The sequence below is a fragment of the Chiloscyllium punctatum genome, chromosome 42 (assembly GCF_047496795.1).
Source record: "Chiloscyllium punctatum isolate Juve2018m chromosome 42, sChiPun1.3, whole genome shotgun sequence".
In the NCBI taxonomy this organism is placed as follows: domain Eukaryota; kingdom Metazoa; phylum Chordata; class Chondrichthyes; order Orectolobiformes; family Hemiscylliidae; genus Chiloscyllium; species Chiloscyllium punctatum.
Genome location: NC_092780.1, coordinates 21179157 through 21196012, shown reverse-complemented (window position 1 = coordinate 21196012; position 16856 = coordinate 21179157). Strand labels below are relative to the sequence as shown.

The following is a 16856-nucleotide window of genomic DNA, read 5'->3' as shown; positions in this document are numbered from 1 at the left end:
TACCTTTTTCGATGTAATTAGGTGGTATCCACTGAGGCTCATCTAAGTAGTCTATTGGAGGTGGCGGTGGTGGTGTCATTTCATTAAGATCGACCATGAAGTCAGGAGGAGGTGGTGGGGGTGGACAGTCAGTGACTGAAATGACAGAGCAAGGTTTAAAAAAAAAAATCAGACCAATAGGATAACGTAAATATGACAAAAGGTAAGTACCATCTTTCAGCAACTAAACCAAATCATAGAGAGTAAATGCAAATGATTTTCAATTGCAAGTCCATAATTCCGTATGTTGTAAGCCTCAACTTTAGTAATTGTAACCTTCTAACTGTTATACACTTCAGGTGGAAATTTAAGCTATAAGTTAAAAATCTCACAACATAAGGTTATAGTCCAACAAATTTATTTGGAAGTACTAGGTTCCAAATAAACCTGTTGGACTATAACCTGGTGTGGTGTGATTTTAAAACTTTGTACACCACAGTCCAACACTGGCACCTCTAAATCAAAGGCCATTAGTAATATTATAGAATGGGTGATATTGAATCAGTCATCTTTTATAGCTTTGTCCAATTTTCCTGTAGTATATACTGTGGTGTATGATGGGCAGCTGTTTTAATGTCATCCATTTTACACTTGTCTAAAGTTAAATGATCTGCATCCCCTTCATTATTCGGCTGGTGTCATGTTGGATGTGCGATAGCTCAATAACACAATACAAATCTAATTTCAAAATGGTGAAGTGCATTTCTGGGACTCACAACAACATTGCAAATGGCTAATGTAACAGCCCTGTTTAAGAAGACAGGGAGGCAGAAGGCAGGAACCTATAGGCTAGTTAGCCTGACCTTGATTGGTGGTAAGATATTATAGTCCATTAATAAGAATGAAATTGCAGAGTACTTGGAAGTGCATAGTAAGATAGGGTAGAGACAGCATCACTTCAAAGACAGGTCATGCCTGACAAATCTGTTAGAATTCTTTGAGGTGGTAACAAGCAAGGTAGATAAAAGAGAGCCAGTGGACATGATCTATTTGGACTTTAGAAGGCCCTTGACAAAGCACCACACAGGAGGCGACTAAGTAAGACATGAACCCATGTTTTTATGGTCAAGGTACTGGCATGGATAGATGACTGACTGACTGGCAAAAGGCAGACAGTAGGGTAAAAAGGAGTCTGTTCCAGGATCGCAGTTGATAACTGGAGGAGTTAGGGGCCAGATTTAGGACCACAACTATTCACATTGTACGTTAACAGTCTGAACAAAGGAATATTGTTGCTATGTTTGCAGGAGACACAGGTAGTGACAGGTAGTGTTGAGGAAGCAGGGAGACTGCAGAAGGACTTGGACAGGCCAAGTCAGTAGACAAAGAAGTGGCAGACAGAATAGAATGTGGGAAAATGTGAGGTTATGCACTTTGGTAGGAAGAATAGAGGCATTGACTATTTTCAAAATGGGGAAAGTCTTCAGATGTCTAAAGCACAAAGGAGTAGGAGTCTTAGTTCAGAATTCTCTTAAGGTCAACAGGCAGGTTCACTTGGCAGTTAGGCAGTCAAATGCAATATTACATTAATTAAAGAAGGCTTGACTACAAGAGCAGAGATGTAGTGTCAAGGCTGTATAAAGGCTCTGATCTGACCGCATTTTGTGAGCGGTTATGAGCCATGTATTGAAGAAAGGATGTACTGGCCTTGGAGGATGTCCACAGGACGTTAATAAGAATGATCTTAGGAATGGAGGGCTTCTCATATGAAGATCAGTTGAGGACTCTGGATCTGTATTCAATCGATTTTAGAAGGATGATGGGGCATCTCATTGAAACATACAGAATACTGAGAGGCCCACACAGAGTGGAAATGGAAAAGATATTTCCGGGAATGGAAAGTTTGAGTTAAGGTTAGATAGCATGAGATGTTTTCACTGGAACATAGGATGTTGAGAGGTGACCGTATAAAGTTTATAAAATCATGAGGGGTATAGATAAGGGTAGATGTCTTATCACTAGGATGGGAGATTTCAAGCCTGGGGTCATATGTTTAAAAGTGAGAGGAGAGATCTTTTACACAGAGGGTGCTTAATGTGTGGAATGAACGTCCTGAGGAAGTGGTGGATGTGGGAACAATTACAACGTTGAAAAAACATTTGGATAAATACATGAATGGGAAAGATTTGGAGGGATATGGGCCAGGAACAGGCAATTAGGATTAGTTTAGCTTGGGATTATGTTTGGCATGGACTTGTTGGACCAAAGGGTCTGTTTCCATGCTGTCTGACTATGACTAGTAGGAGAGACTAGGATTTGAGTACACTGCCTCAGAGTGAAGGGATGACACTTCAGAACTGAGATGAGAAGGAATTTCTTCAGGTGGAACGTGGTTAACCTGTGGAACTCATTGCTACAGAAGGCTATGGAGGCCAAGTCATTGAGTGTATTTAAGATATAGATAGGTTCTTGATTGGTTGGGGATCAAGGGTTAGGGGAGAAGGCAGGTGACTGGAATTGAGAAACCTATCAGCTGTAATCGACTTCTTCAGGAAACGTTGATTCTCCTGCTCCTTTGATGCTGCCTGACCTGCTGCGCTTTTCCAGCAACACATTTTTCAGCTCTGATCTCCAGCATCTGCAGTCCTCACTTTCTCACAGTAGTTACACAGTCATTCCCTTCGGGTTTGCTTTTCATTCCAGTTTTGTTTTAATTAAAAACTTGCTCATCTGTTATTAAGGGATTGGAATCCATTTCCTGGGACGTGGGATTACTAGCCCAGTGATATTAACACTGCACCAGGACCTTGCCACAAGATACAAGACAGTTTTATTGCATGTAACCTAAGTATATATGTGTTCATATGCAACGTACATAAAGAAATGCAGCGTTAGAATAAAATACAGTTTAATTTGAATGTGTCAAATTTTGTAATCTTTAGATATGACAGTATGTGACTCTAATGTACTTAATTAAATTACATTTTACAGATCTGTTGTGCATCACCACCTAAACACTAAAGTATACCACAAGAATACTTTTTGTTTTGGTGTTTTATTCCCAATAGTTTTACACTTCAGTAGGTACAGGGAAATTGCTTCCAAACTCCCAGAGAGTTCATAGTTTATGACATCAAGCCTGGGGAAAAAAAATCATAGCACTTCAAATTTTTCACTTTAGGGAAGAAACATTTACCCTACCTTTCAAAATGTAATTTTCGGACACGATATTCCACAATGGATCATTTTATTTAGGGCCTGGATGTGAACTCAGTTTCACTCAGCTGAGTAATTCACACTCAGCTAGATGAAATAATTGAGTTTTTTTTTAACAGTTTCAACCGTTCCACTAACGGATTCAGGAATGGTGACCTTTCAATAAGTTTAGACACACACCAATAATTAAATGTAAAAGCCTAGTATTAAAAAATCTATTTCACTGACTGATAATTATTTGCAGACAGAAATCAAACGAGATCTCATACATCTACATGCAAAGCAGGCGAGTGCAGAATATAAAAACTTACTGTTCTCCTGAAAGCGGGCAACAAAACCAGTCAGGGGGATCTGTGGAATAAACTGCAATAAAGAGGGAAGGATAGGTGCTGGGGAGCAGACTAAGGAAATGGTGGGGATACATGGAAGCTTTTGTAAGTCATTAGCACAAAAGAATGAGATTATAAATTGCACAAAGCTGAATTCTGAAATTCACACAGAACAAGGAAGCTTACTTGAAAGTGGAGAGGACAGTGATACATCATTTACGGGTGGATGCAGTAAAGCAGGAGAGCTGGCAGAGCACCTGCACCTGAGACTTGCAGGAGGTGTAGCACTGTGGTCACGCCGAGGACCCTGCCACATAAAATGGTTATGACAGCCTGAAGCAGAGCTAGCTGCATTAAAGATCAAGAGGACAGGAGATCAGTCCATCACTATCCATAGGCACAGGAACAGTCTTTTCAGCTGACGTTCTAGCAATTTGTGGTATTCAGCACAATGTTCTCATAACTACGTTAATGGATTGTTCGTGTACTGGATTCACCCTGCTCCATATCCACATTTTCAGTCTGGTTATGTATGGGCAGCACATGTGCGCCTGAATTCGCTTTTTCAATGTGCTATGCCACTAAGTTGCAAAGTTTTAGTTATAGCCCTCTGTGCTCCAACTCATGAGTGCCTCCAATCCTTACTCATTCCATTGACTATGTTCAGTTCTGGTCAAGTCCATGCCAACCGGATATCCCAACCCAATCTAGTCCCACCTGCCAGCACCCAGCCCATAACCCTCCAAACCCTTCCTATTCATATACCCATCCAAATGCCTCTTAAATGTTGCAATTGTATCAGCCTCCACCACTTCCTCTGGCAGCTCATTCCATACACGTACCACCCTCTGCATAAAAAAGTTGACCTTTAGGTCTCTTATATATCTTTCCCCTCTCACCGATACCCTCTAGTTCTGGACTCCCCAACTCCATGGAAAAGACTTTGACTATTTATCCTATCCATGCCCCCCATAATTTTGTAAACCTCCATAAGGTCACCCCTCAGCTTCCGACACTCCAGGGAAAACAGCCCCAGCGTCTCCCTATAGCTCAAAACCTCCAACCCTGGCAACATCCTTATAAATCTTCTCTGAACCCTTTCAAGTTTCACAACATCTTTCCGAGAGGAAGGAGACCAGAATTGCACACAATATTCCAAAGGTGACCTAACCAATGTCCTCTACAGCCGTGACATGACCTCCCAACTCCTGTACTCAAAACTCTGACCAATAAAGGAAAGCACACCAAAAGCCTTCTTCACTTTCCTATCTACCTGAGACTCCACTTTCAAGGAGCTATGAACCTGCACTCCAAGGTCTCTTTGTTCAGCAACACTCCCTAGGACCTTACCATTAAGTGTATAAGTCCTGCTAAGATTTGCATTCCTAAATGCAGCACATCGCATTTATCTGAATCAAACTCCATCTGCCACCTCTCAGCCCATTGGCCCATCTGGTCCAGATCTTGTTGTAATCTGAGGTAACCCTCTTCGCTGTCCCTCATCTGCAAACTTACTAACTGTACCTCCTATGCTCGCATCCAAATCATTTATGTTAATGACAAAAAGTAAAGGACCCAGCACCGATCCTTGTGGCACTCCACTGGTCACAGGCCTCCAATCTGAAAAACAACCCTTCACCACCACCCTCTGTCTTCTACCTTTGAGCCAGTTCTGTATCCAAATGGCAAGTTCCACCTGTATTCCATGAGATCTAACCTTGCTAATCAGTTTCCCATGGGGAACCTTGTCGAATGCCTTACTGAAGTCCATATAGATCAAATCTACTGCTCTGCCCTCATCAATCCTCTTTGTTACTTCTTCAAAAACTCAATCAAGTTTTTGTGATATGATTCCCCACTCACAAAGCCATGTTGACTATCCCTAATCAGTCCTTGCCTTTCCAAATACATGTACATCCTGTCCCCCAGGATTCCCTCCAACAACTTGTCCACCACTGAGGTCAGGCTCACCAGTCTATAGTTCCCTGCTTTGTCTTTACTGCCCTTCTTAAACAGTGGCACCACATTTGCCAACCTCCAGTCTTCCGGCACCTCACCTGTGACTATCGATGATACAATATCTCAGTAAGAGGGCCAGCAAGCCAGCAATCACTTCCTTAGCTTCCCATAGAGTTCTCAGGTACACCCGATCGGGTCCTGGGGATTTATCCACGTTTACCCATTTCAAGACATCCAGCACTTCCTCCTCTGTAATCTGGACATTTTGCAAGATGTCACCATCTATTTCCCTACAGTCTATATCTTCCATATCCTTTTCCACAGTAAATACTGATGCAAAATATTCATATAGTATCTCCCCCATTTTCTGTGGCTCCACACAAAGGCCGCCTTGCTGACCTTTGAGGGGCCCTATTCTCTCCCTAGTTACCCTTTTGTCCTTAATATATTTGTAAAAACCCTTTGGATTCTCCTTAATTCTATTTGGCAAAGCTATCTCATGTTCCCTTTTTGCCCTCCTGATTTCCCTCTTAAGTATACTCCTACTTCCTTTCTACTCTAAGGATTCACTCGATCTATCTTGTCTATACCTGACATAAGCTTCCTTCTTTTTCTTAACCAAACCCTCAATTTCTTTAGTCATCCAGCATTCCCTATACCTACCAGCCTTTCCTTTCACCCTGACAGGAATATACTTTCTTTGGATTCTTGTTATCTAATTTCTGAAGCCTTCCCATTTTCCAGCCATCTCTTTACCCATGAACATCAGTCTCCAATCAGCTTTCAAAAGTTATTGCCTAATACAGTCAAAATTGGTCTTTCTCCAATTTAGAACTTCAACTTTTAGATCTGGTCTATCCTTTTCCATCATGATTTTAAAACGAATAGAATTATGGTTGCTGGCCCCAAAGTGCTCCCCCACTGACACCTCAGTCACCTGCCCTGCCTTATTTCCCAAGAGTAGGTCATGTTTTGCACCTTCTCTAGTAGGTACATCCACATACTAAATCAGAAAATTGTCTTGAACACACTTAACAAATTCCTCTCCATCTAAACTTTTAACACTATGAAAATCCCATTCGATGTTTGGAAAGTTAAAATCCCCTACCATAACTACCTATTATTCTTACAGATTGCTGAGATCTCCTTACAAGTTTGTTTCTCAATTTCCCTCTCACTATTAGGGGGTCTATAATACAATCCCAATAAGGTTATCATCCCTTTCTTATTTCTCAGTTCCACCCAAATAACTTCCCTGGATGTATTTCCAGGAATATCCTCCCTCAGCACAGCTGTAATGCTATCCCTTATCAAAAATGCCACTCCCCCTCCTCTCTTGCCTCCTTTTCTATCCTTCCTGTAACATTTGTATCCTGGAACATTCAGCTGCCAGTCCTGCCCATCCCTGAGCCATGTTTCTGTAATTGCTATAATATCCCAGTCGCATGTCCCTAACCATGCCCTGAGTTCATCTGCCTTCCCTGTTAGGCCACTTGCATTGAAATAAATGCAGTTTAATTTATTAGTCCTACCTTGTCCCTGCCTGCCCGGACTGTTTGGCTCACTTTTGTTCTCAGCTGTACCTGTCTCAGATTGATCTCTTTCCTCACTATCTCCCTGGGTCCCACCAGCTCCCCCCCCTCCCCCCACCTTACTAGTTTAAATCCTCCCAAGCAGTTCTAGCAAATTTCCTGCCAGTATATTAGTCCCCTTCTAATTTAGGTGCAATCCGTCCTTCTTGTACAGGTCACTTCTACCCCAAAAGAGATTTCAATAATCCAAAAATGTGAATCCTTCTCCCATACACCAGCTCCTCAGCCATCCATTCATCTGCTCTATCCTCCCATTCCTGTCCTCACTAGCGCGTAGCACTGGGAGTAATCCAGATATTACTACCCTTGAGGACCTCCTTTTTAAATTTCTGCCTAACTCTGTAATCTCCCTTCAGAATCTCAACCTTTTCCCTTCATATATCATTGGTTCCAATGTGGACACTGACCTCCTGCTGGCCCCTCTCCCTCGTGAGAACATTTTGCACCCTCTCTGAGACATCCTTGATCCTGACACCAGGGAAACATCACACCATTCTGCTTTTTTCTCTGCTGGCCACAAAAACGTCTGTCTGTCCCTCAGACTATAGAATCCCCTAACACAATTGATCTCTTGGAAGCCGACGTATCCCTCATTGCATTAGAGACAGTCTCAATACCAGAAACTTGGCTGTTCGTGCTACGTTCCCCTGAGAATCCATCACCTCCTACATTTTCCAAAACAGCATACCTGTTTGAAATGGGTATATCCACAGAAGACTCCTACCTCTCTTACCCTTACTGGAGTTAACCCATCTATGTGACTGTATCTGAGACTTTACCCCCTTCCTATAACTGCCATCTATCACATACTGTTGCTGTTGCAAATTCCTCATCGTTTCCAACTGTCTCTCCAACCAATTAGTTCAATCTGATAAGATTTGCAACCAAAAGCAGTTATGGCAGATATAATCCACAGTAACCCTTAAACTCTAACCTCCCACATCTGACAAAAAGTACATATCACTGCAAAGCCCAATTTTGCTCCATCACAATCTATAGACCCAGAAAATAACACCATCTTATTCCACTACAAAACACTGCACCAGGTTAAATTAATAGTTATGGCTTATATCTTGATCTCATGTTTATACGTAATTTGTATATAGTTTCCTCCACTTGTTTCATTTTGCAGAGGAAATCATCAATTTGCATGATGTAACTGTCCACCACTCACTACACTTGGCTGAAGAAGCTAATCTGGTTTTATCAGGAGAAACTGGTGCCAATTTCAAGCATGTTCTTTGCTTGCTGTATTTCATAGAGGATTTTTAAGTAGAGTCTGTGGATTGTTTGCTGGAGTGTTCTGGTTAAATAGACACTGTTTGCTGAGTAAGTTGACTGTTTACTGCGAGTCCTGCTGTAAATCCTGCCATGCATTTATCTCATTAGCTGCCTATGCTCTATTGCACGAAACAGCAACTGGCGCTACCTGCTTCTCCACAGAGAAGGAGAAGTTCAGGATGTCGATCATTATGGATCCTTCTGTGTACCATCAGCTACTGGTCACCGAGACTCAAGAGCTGCTTTCCTGCCAGCTGCCTTTCCTAGTGTTGGTGAAAATAAAACTCAGAGACAAGCACAAAACAACTTAGTCTCAAAAGGAATAGCTTTCCCTAAATCAGCTTTGGGAATAACGTGAATGATCACTTTGTACATTAACAACCTAGGTGAAGGAACCGAGGGCCTTCTGAATAAGTTTGCCGACAATACAAAGACCGGTAGAGGGACAGGTAATGTTGAGGAGGCTGCAGAGAGATTTGGAAAGGTTAGGAGAGTGGGCAAAGAAATGGCAGATGGAGTACAACATGGGAAAGTGTGAGGTCATGCACTTTGGTAGGAAGGTTAGAGATATGGACTATTTTCTAAATGGGGAGAAAAAAATTTAGAAGTCTGACGTGCAAAGAGACTTGGGAGTTCCCATTCAGAATTCTCTCAAGGCAAACTTGCAGGTTGAGTCAGTAGTTAGGAAGGCAAATGCAATGATGGAATTTATTTTGAGAGGACTTGAATATAAAAGCAGGGACGTACTTCTGAGGTTCTATAAGGCTCTGTTCAATCCACATTTGGAGTATTGTGTAGTTTTGGGCCCCATATCTCAGGAAGGATACACTGGCCCTGGAGCATGTTCACGGGAGGTTCATGAGAGTGATTCCAGGAATGAAAATCTTAACATGTGAGGAATGTTTGAGAACTCTAGGTCTATACTTGGTGGAGTTTCAAAGGATGATAAGGGATCTAATTGAAACATACAGAATACTGAATGGCCTGGACAGTGTGGATGATGAGAAGATATTTCTGTTGGTAGGAGAGACTATGATCCAAGGGCAGAGTCTTAGAGTAAAGGGAAGACCTTTTAGATTAGAGATAAGTGGAAACTTCTTCAGCCAGAGAGTGGTGAATCTATGGAATTCATTGCCACAGAAAGCTGTGGAGGCCAGGTCATTGAGTATATTTAATTTAGAGATAGATAGATTCTTGATTGCAAAGAGGATCAAAGTGGAAGAAAAGTGGGAGAATGGGGTTGAGAAACTTATCAGCCATGATTGAATGATAGAGCAGACCCAATGGGCTGAATGGCCTAACTTATGCTCCTATGTCTTATAGTCTTATCATATCAGTAAATCAAGGTATTAAGCATTAGGCAAAGCATCCAATCTACAGACATTGTGCATCAAATTTTCAACTTACTATCTGCATGTAAAACTGCCTTTCTGGATGAATGCCCATTGTAACTCCAGCCTGATTCCAGATGAAGTCAACAGATATGAAAATCAGGTAACTTCTACAATAGGTGTCTGACATATATTATCAGTTTGGAAAATGTGTTTCTGGAAAAGCGCAGCAGGTCAGGCAGCATCAAAGGAACAGGAGAATCGACGTTTCGGGCATACGCCCTTCTTCAGCTCCTTTGACGCTGCCTGACCTGCAACACATTTTTCAGCTCTGATCTCCAGCATCTGCAGTCCTCACTTTTTCCTATATATTATCAGTTTGTCTTGGCAGCAATTTGAAAGTCCAGTCTGCATATGTTGGACACAAGAGCTTTTTTTTTGTTAAGCCTAAGGGAAAAACCCATGGAATAGAGAGAGTTTTCTTTTTAATTTTACTTTAAGTTTTGGGTAATGCTGTGAGGTCCAAATAGGCCAGTGCTTTTGAGGAAATAATGGAACTAAATTACTTGATTATTACTGTTAGTGATAGTCCCAGCCTGGAAATGTTGCAACAAAAGCCTAAAGAGAGGTTCCTTAAAGGTGAGTATGTTTAAGCTCAGCAGTTTCAATATATAATATAAACTCAGCAGTTTCAATATAACAAGTGGGCTTAAATTTTTTGAGATATTAGAGACACTGAGTCTGGTGTGAGTAATGTTTGATTGGTGTCTTTTGTTCCTTTTCAAGATATGCATTCCATGTTCTGTTTTGGATACAAAATTTGTTTTACTTTTCGATTTATAAAGTGCTTTGGGATTAATCAAATTATATTAGACTGCAGCGGTTCAGGAAGGCAGCTCTCAAAGGCCAACCAAGAAAAGACAGCAAATGCTGACACAATCAGGGATGCCCATGTCCCATTAATGTATTAAAAAAATATTTCTACTGAGTGTCTCAAAATCTGAGTTTGTATTTTACATAGATAGTTTGGTATGGAGGTTATGAAGGTTCACTGGACCCGAAATATTAATTCTGCTCTCTCTTCATAGATGCGGAGTTTTTCCAACAACTTCTGTTTTTGCTTCTGATGGCCAGCATCTGGGGTTATGTTATATCTTAATTTCCATCTGTTAATAAACTTCTCTACTTCATTATTAATAGAAATAGCATGCTTATGCTTTAGTGTCAGAGCACTTCCTTATAACTACAAGGAAACAAAATATAATCCATCAAGCCAGGTTTCAGTACGAGATTTGACGTGTCCATAATAACATCTGCTGGGATCCTAATAAAAGACAGTGAGTACTAAACAAAACAGAGCATATCTCACCTGAAATAGGAGGGTCAGATACTAATGGGGGAGGTGGAGGCAGACAGACCTCATTGAAAATCTGCGGAGGAGGAGCAGGAGGTGGAGGCAGTTCCATTGGAGGAGGTGGTGGCATGTCTAGGAGATCATTCTCACCTTCAAAGTGTACACACAATAAGGTGTTAATTTCAGTGAGCAACAACTTGAGCAATTTGTTTTCATGTTACATAACATAAGCCCTTTTGATTTCCGTCCTATGTTATATACTTAATCATATCCTACTATACTGACTATCACAAGACCCCTGGTAATATGTAAGAGATAACATTCAAATATGGAGCAACTCCTTACTTAAGGAGGGACATGGTCCCGTTGGAGGTAGTTCAGAAAGGTTTCACTCAATTGATTCCTGCGGTGAAGGCATTGGGTCGGCGCTCATTTAAGTTTATAGGGCTGAAAAGTTATCTTAAAAATATGTAAGATTTTGAAAGGTCTGACAGTTTAAATGTAGAGAGAATGTTTTATTTCTTTTTCGAGGACTGTAGAACCATGCTAAAAAGAAGAGGTTAAAAATAAGTCTGATGCAAGTTTTGCTTCCAGTAACATACTTAAACTGAAGTGACAGTGCCTCTGTTAACTTAGATAACATAAGAGACTAAACCTTGTTATTGTGATATTAGAAAATCCAGCAGACATTTCTTACAGCGAACACAATCTCTGAATCTCAGGCACATCAGTGGCTGGGCTAACATTAAGCTATTAGATTACAGTTGAGAAGTATGCTTCAAGTAGAGTGTCTTGCTCCAAGTTAAGGTGACACTGATCTTTACACCCTCATCCACTTGCTTTAATGCAGTAATGATATCATGTGCATGTTTCTTAAAGGTATACTGATACACTGTGTCTCTTAAAGGTGTACTGACATACCAAGCATGAAACATAACACAATAAAGGAATTATCTGTTTAAGACAGAGAAGATGAGGAATCTCTTCTCTTGTAAGATATTTTGAAATTCTCTTTCCCACAGAGCACTAAAGGGCAATGACTATATTCAAGGGAGAATTAGGCAATTTTGTTTCAGACTAGAAGGAAGTCAAAAGTAATGGACATAGTTAGAGAAGAGGTAAAAACAATAACTGCAGATGCTGGAAACCAGATTCTGGATTAGTGGTGCTGGAAGAGCACAGCAGTTCAGGCAGCATCCAAGGAGCAGGAAAATCGACGTTTCGGGCAAAAGCCCTTCATCAGGAATAAAGGCAATGAGCCTGAAGCGTGGAGAGATAAGCTAGAGGAGGGTGGGGGTGGGGAGAGAGTAGCATAGAGTACAATGGGTGAGTGGGGGAGGAGATGAAGGTGATAGGTCAGGAAGGAGAGGGTGGAGTGGATAGGTGGAAAAGGAGATAGGCAGGTCGGACAAGTCCGGACAAGTCAAGGGGACAGTGCTGAGCTGGAAGTTTGAAACTAGGATGAGGTGGGGGAAGGGGAAATGAGGAAGCTATTGAAGTCCACATTGATGCCCTGGGGTTGAAGTGTTCCGACGCGGAAGATGAGGCGTTCTTCCTCCAGGCGTCTGGTGGTGAGGGAGCAGCGGTGAAGGAGGCACAGGACCTCCATGTCTTCGGCAGAGTGGGAGGGGGAGTTGAAATGTTGGGCCACGGGGCGGTTTGGTTGATTGGTGCGGGTGTCTCGGAGATGTTCCCTAAAGCACTCTGCTAGGAGGCGCCCAGTCTCCCCAATGTAGAGGAGACCACATCGGGAGCAACGGATACAATAAATGATATTAGTGGATGTGCAAGTAAAACTTTGGATGTGGAAGGCTCCTTTAGGGCCTTGGATAGAGGTGAGGGAGGAGGTGTGGGCACAGGTTTTACAGTTCCTGCGGTGGCAGGGGTAAGTGCCAGGATGGGAGGGTGGGTTGTAGGGGGGGCGTGGACCTGACCAGGTAGTCACGGAGGGAACGGTCTTTGCGGAAGGCGGAAAGGGGTGGGGAGGGAAATATATCCCTGGTGGTGGGGTCTTTTGGAGGTGGCAAAAAATGTCGGCGGGTGATTTGGTTTATGTGAAGATTTGTAGGGTGGAAGGTGAGCACCAGGGGCGTTCTGTCCTTAGAGAAGTACTGTTAAGGTAACAGCAAGTTCAGCCATGATCTTATTGAATTGTATTATGGCTTATTTGGTGAAATTACCTATTTCTGCCTCCTATTCTTTATGATTTTATGATCATATTAGACTGAAAATTACTTTTGCTATTTTGATAGAGGCTTTAAGAGTAACTATGATACTTTGCAGTACGATAAATTAGTGCTCCTCTCCTGATTTTCCTCCTCATTGGCTTCTTGTTTAATGCTGTTGGCTAAAGTTTACAATTTGGAAAAATTAATTGTCTATTAAACTGAATTAAATTATTATGTTGTACAAAATTTGATTTCCAGTGTTTTATTGAGACACTGTTCACATGTACACACAAACACACACACACACACACACACACACACACTGACCTAGTTCAGCTGCCACTGAGGGTGCTGGTGCTGGTGGTGGTGCTGGTGGTGGTGGTGGTGGAAGCATTGACACAGGTACAGACACAGGCATCACCATGTTCTCAATTCCACAGCTATTTCTGTTTCTGCCAACATCACTGCTTTCAAACAACAATAAAAAAGGAAAGCACAAAAGAGATGTCATTGGTGTTTTGTCAGAAGTATCAAAATATTTTCTTGTGTCTGTACAAAATGGTCACACTTTAGAATTTTCTTAACTAAATGTACCTGTGCACTGGAGGTCCCTCGGTTGACGGTGAGTTGGTCACGGGACTGCCATATGCACTTGGGACAACAGGAGGCTGAACAGGTCTTGCTCCTTTAGCACTCCTTCTGAAAATGACAGAAACAGGAAATTTCTTCAACATGAACATAAGAGAGGCGAAGAATGAAGTGGACCAAGTGGTCTATTACCTCAGAAACCTTTTTCTTATTAAGTATGATTTATTGCACTATTTAAAATAATTGGAGCTGGCTTTTCCTCCACTACACTGCCCATAATCAAGTAATACAGCTGTGGAGGAAAGACCCAACAGAACAATGGAAGCTGGGGATTGTTGCAGTGCTGAACAAAGAGGTACCCAGTTGGTCCCTCTCCCACCTTTTCCTCATCAACCTGCATATACTTTCACTTCAGAAAATTACCCAGTTTCCTTTTGAAAGGTCTATTGAATCTGCTCTTACCACATTCTCAGATGCTGCAGCCTAGATTCTAACCACTCACTGCATGAAAAAGGATTTTTCTTATGTTACTTTCACTTCTTTTATCAATTATTCAAAATCAGTGCCCTCTGGTCCTCAAATCCTTTCACCAAATGAGCTGTTTTCTTCCTGTCTACACAGTCCAGACTCCTCATGATTTTGAGCAGCTCCATCAAATCTCCTCTCAACCTTTTCTCTCTAAAGGAGAACAACCAGGTCTTTACCAATCTCTCTCCTAACACCCAAAATTTGATTTCCCTAGTCCTCTGCCATAATGGACATGAAAGAGGCATATTAATGAAGCTAGTAGATATCTTTGCACTTCCCCCTCCTACCCCAAACTGCATTATTACCTCTATGCAATATCACAGGAGAGAGGAGGTCCATCCTGTGCAATTATTAGGAAATTTGCTGGTGACAGAAGAGGGCATCTGTCTCTTCTGCATCCATACCCTCGATTACCTCAACTAATGATCTGTGTTTGTAGCCACCCAACATGATCTTTATGGCCCAATTTAAAAGGCTCCACCAACTGGAGCTAAATATTGAGAAGGCAGTTCTCACAGTTTAACTTTTGGTTAAATTCACTCATGGGATGAGGGTATCAGCGGCTGGGCCAAGATTTTTGCCCGCACCTAGTTGCCCTTGCAAAGCTCATGGTGAGCTTCCTTCCTGAACCCCTGCAATCTGTTTGATGTTGGTACACCCACAATGCCAAAGAGCCACTCTCCCAAAGGTTGTCCTTCAGTTATCTACCAGTATGTTATTCTATAATGTTCACTTACCCTAAAGTTCCTTGTGAAGTTGAACTAGTCATACTTGATTGTCCGTACCTTCGTGATAAAGTTCCAACTCTCACGGGATGATTACTAACTTCCTACAAAGCAAAAATAAAAATGGTTACTTCAGAGCAAAGATCTTAAATGTACTCAACCTCTTCAAACATCTTTGATATATGTAAAACATTATGGGAGTTTAATTGGTTAGTCACTAAAATTGGACACAGCAATTGGAAGATTAACCGAACAAACAGACCTTGGGATGCAGGTGCATAGTTCCTGGACTGGGTGGTGAAAAAGGAATTTGGCATGTTTGCTTGCATTGGTCAGAACATTTACGATAGGAATTGGGACGTCATGTTGTGGCTTTTCAGGGCATTGGTGAGGCCACTTTTAAAATATTGCATTCAATTCTGGTCTTCCTTCTATTGGTAAACTGCTGTTAAACTTGACAGGGTGCAAAAACTATTTACAAGAGTGTTGCCAAGACTGAAGGGTTTGAGTTAGAGAGAGAGGCTGAATAGGTCTGGGCTTTCTCCCCACAAGGCTGAGGGGTGACCTGATATAGAGGTTTATAAAATCATGAGGGGCATGGATAGGGTGAATAGCCAAGGTCTTTTTCTAGGGTGGGGGAGTCCAAAACTAGAGGGCATAGTTTAGGTGAGAGGGGAAAGATTTAAAAAGGACCCGAGAGGTAACATTTTCATGCAGAGGGTGGTGAGTGTACGGAACAAGCTGCCAGAGGAAGTAGTGGAGGTAGGTTCAATTACAACATTTAAAAGGCAAAGGATGGGTACAGTATATGATTAGGAAGGATTTAAAGGGATTTGGGTCAAATGTTGTCAAATGGGACTAGGTTAGATTCGGATGTCTGGTCAGCATGGATAAGTTGGACTGAAGGTTCTGTTTCTGTGCTGTATGTCTCGAAGACATTAATTGCAGTGGACAGTTAACCCCTCCCATTGGACTGGAATAAAAGCAGCTACCAATTTCATCCTCGCTGCCATTCATTAAGATTGTTGTGTGCAATCATTGTTCATTGCTGTGTATATCTTCAAGCTAACCTGCACTAGTTAAAGAAAATCTCTAGCTCTTGAAATAAAGCAAGAAGAGGCTGACCACAGGAGGGAGCAAACATCAGACACAGCATGAGACCAGTTGGTGAAAGAGGTGGAAAAGGAAGAGGGACATTCTGTATCCTCAGGGATGCTGATGAGAAGGCAATGGGAAAGGATATTGAAGCCAGAGGTGTAGGTGAAAGTCCTGGAGGCAATGTCACACAAATGATCAGTGACCTCAATGCTATATTTTATTAACTTACCCAGTAACATCAAACATTGTTTATTTTCCCACATCCCCACAACTCATCTATTTACAAGTTCTATCATGCAGGATTCATACTGACCATTCTTAAGCTACACCTCACCCTCATCCTTAACACTTAGCACTACTGCAAACCTCATACCCACAACACTCAGATTCATTTTCAGGCTTTGTACAACGATGGTTACATCAGTTTGGAAAGCAGAGTTCGATAGATTGTAAGCTTTGATATTCAATCCTAAATCATAGCATTTAAGGGTTTTACTTTGTGACAGGCTGAAAAAGTCCCTTCCAATGCAGAAATGAGTTGATGAGATGGCAGGAGGGACAGGGAGACTGGCATTATCAATGTGCCTGATTATTTGCCCTTTCCACTATATGCTCAGCCACCTCTAGCAAAGGGGAAAGTTTGCCCAAGATTTCAATGTACAGGCAGCGTTTCTGCTGCATCTAACAGATGTGCAAAATTTCAGAATT

At 41.8% G+C, this 16856-nt stretch overlaps 1 protein-coding gene across 3 annotated transcripts in view; it reads right to left on the bottom strand.

Moving 5' to 3' along the window:
* Window positions 1–16856, bottom strand: part of LOC140465812 (abl interactor 1-like) — a 49754-nt gene that overhangs the window by 7815 nt on the left and 25083 nt on the right. Inside the window, exons 4-10 of one of the 3 annotated variants that reach the window (XM_072561611.1) lie at window positions 15063–15154; window positions 13804–13908; window positions 13537–13676; window positions 11057–11191; window positions 3711–3872; window positions 3507–3596; window positions 4–135 (exon numbers count right to left, since the gene is read on the bottom strand). In XM_072561611.1, coding sequence (XP_072417712.1) covers window positions 4–135; window positions 3507–3596; window positions 3711–3872; window positions 11057–11191; window positions 13537–13676; window positions 13804–13908; window positions 15063–15154 — 856 coding nt within the window. The remainder of the gene's footprint in view (window positions 1–3; window positions 136–3506; window positions 3597–3710; window positions 3873–11056; window positions 11192–13536; window positions 13677–13803; window positions 13909–15062; window positions 15155–16856) is intronic. The other 2 variants (XM_072561612.1, XM_072561613.1) reach the window with 2 other exon arrangements.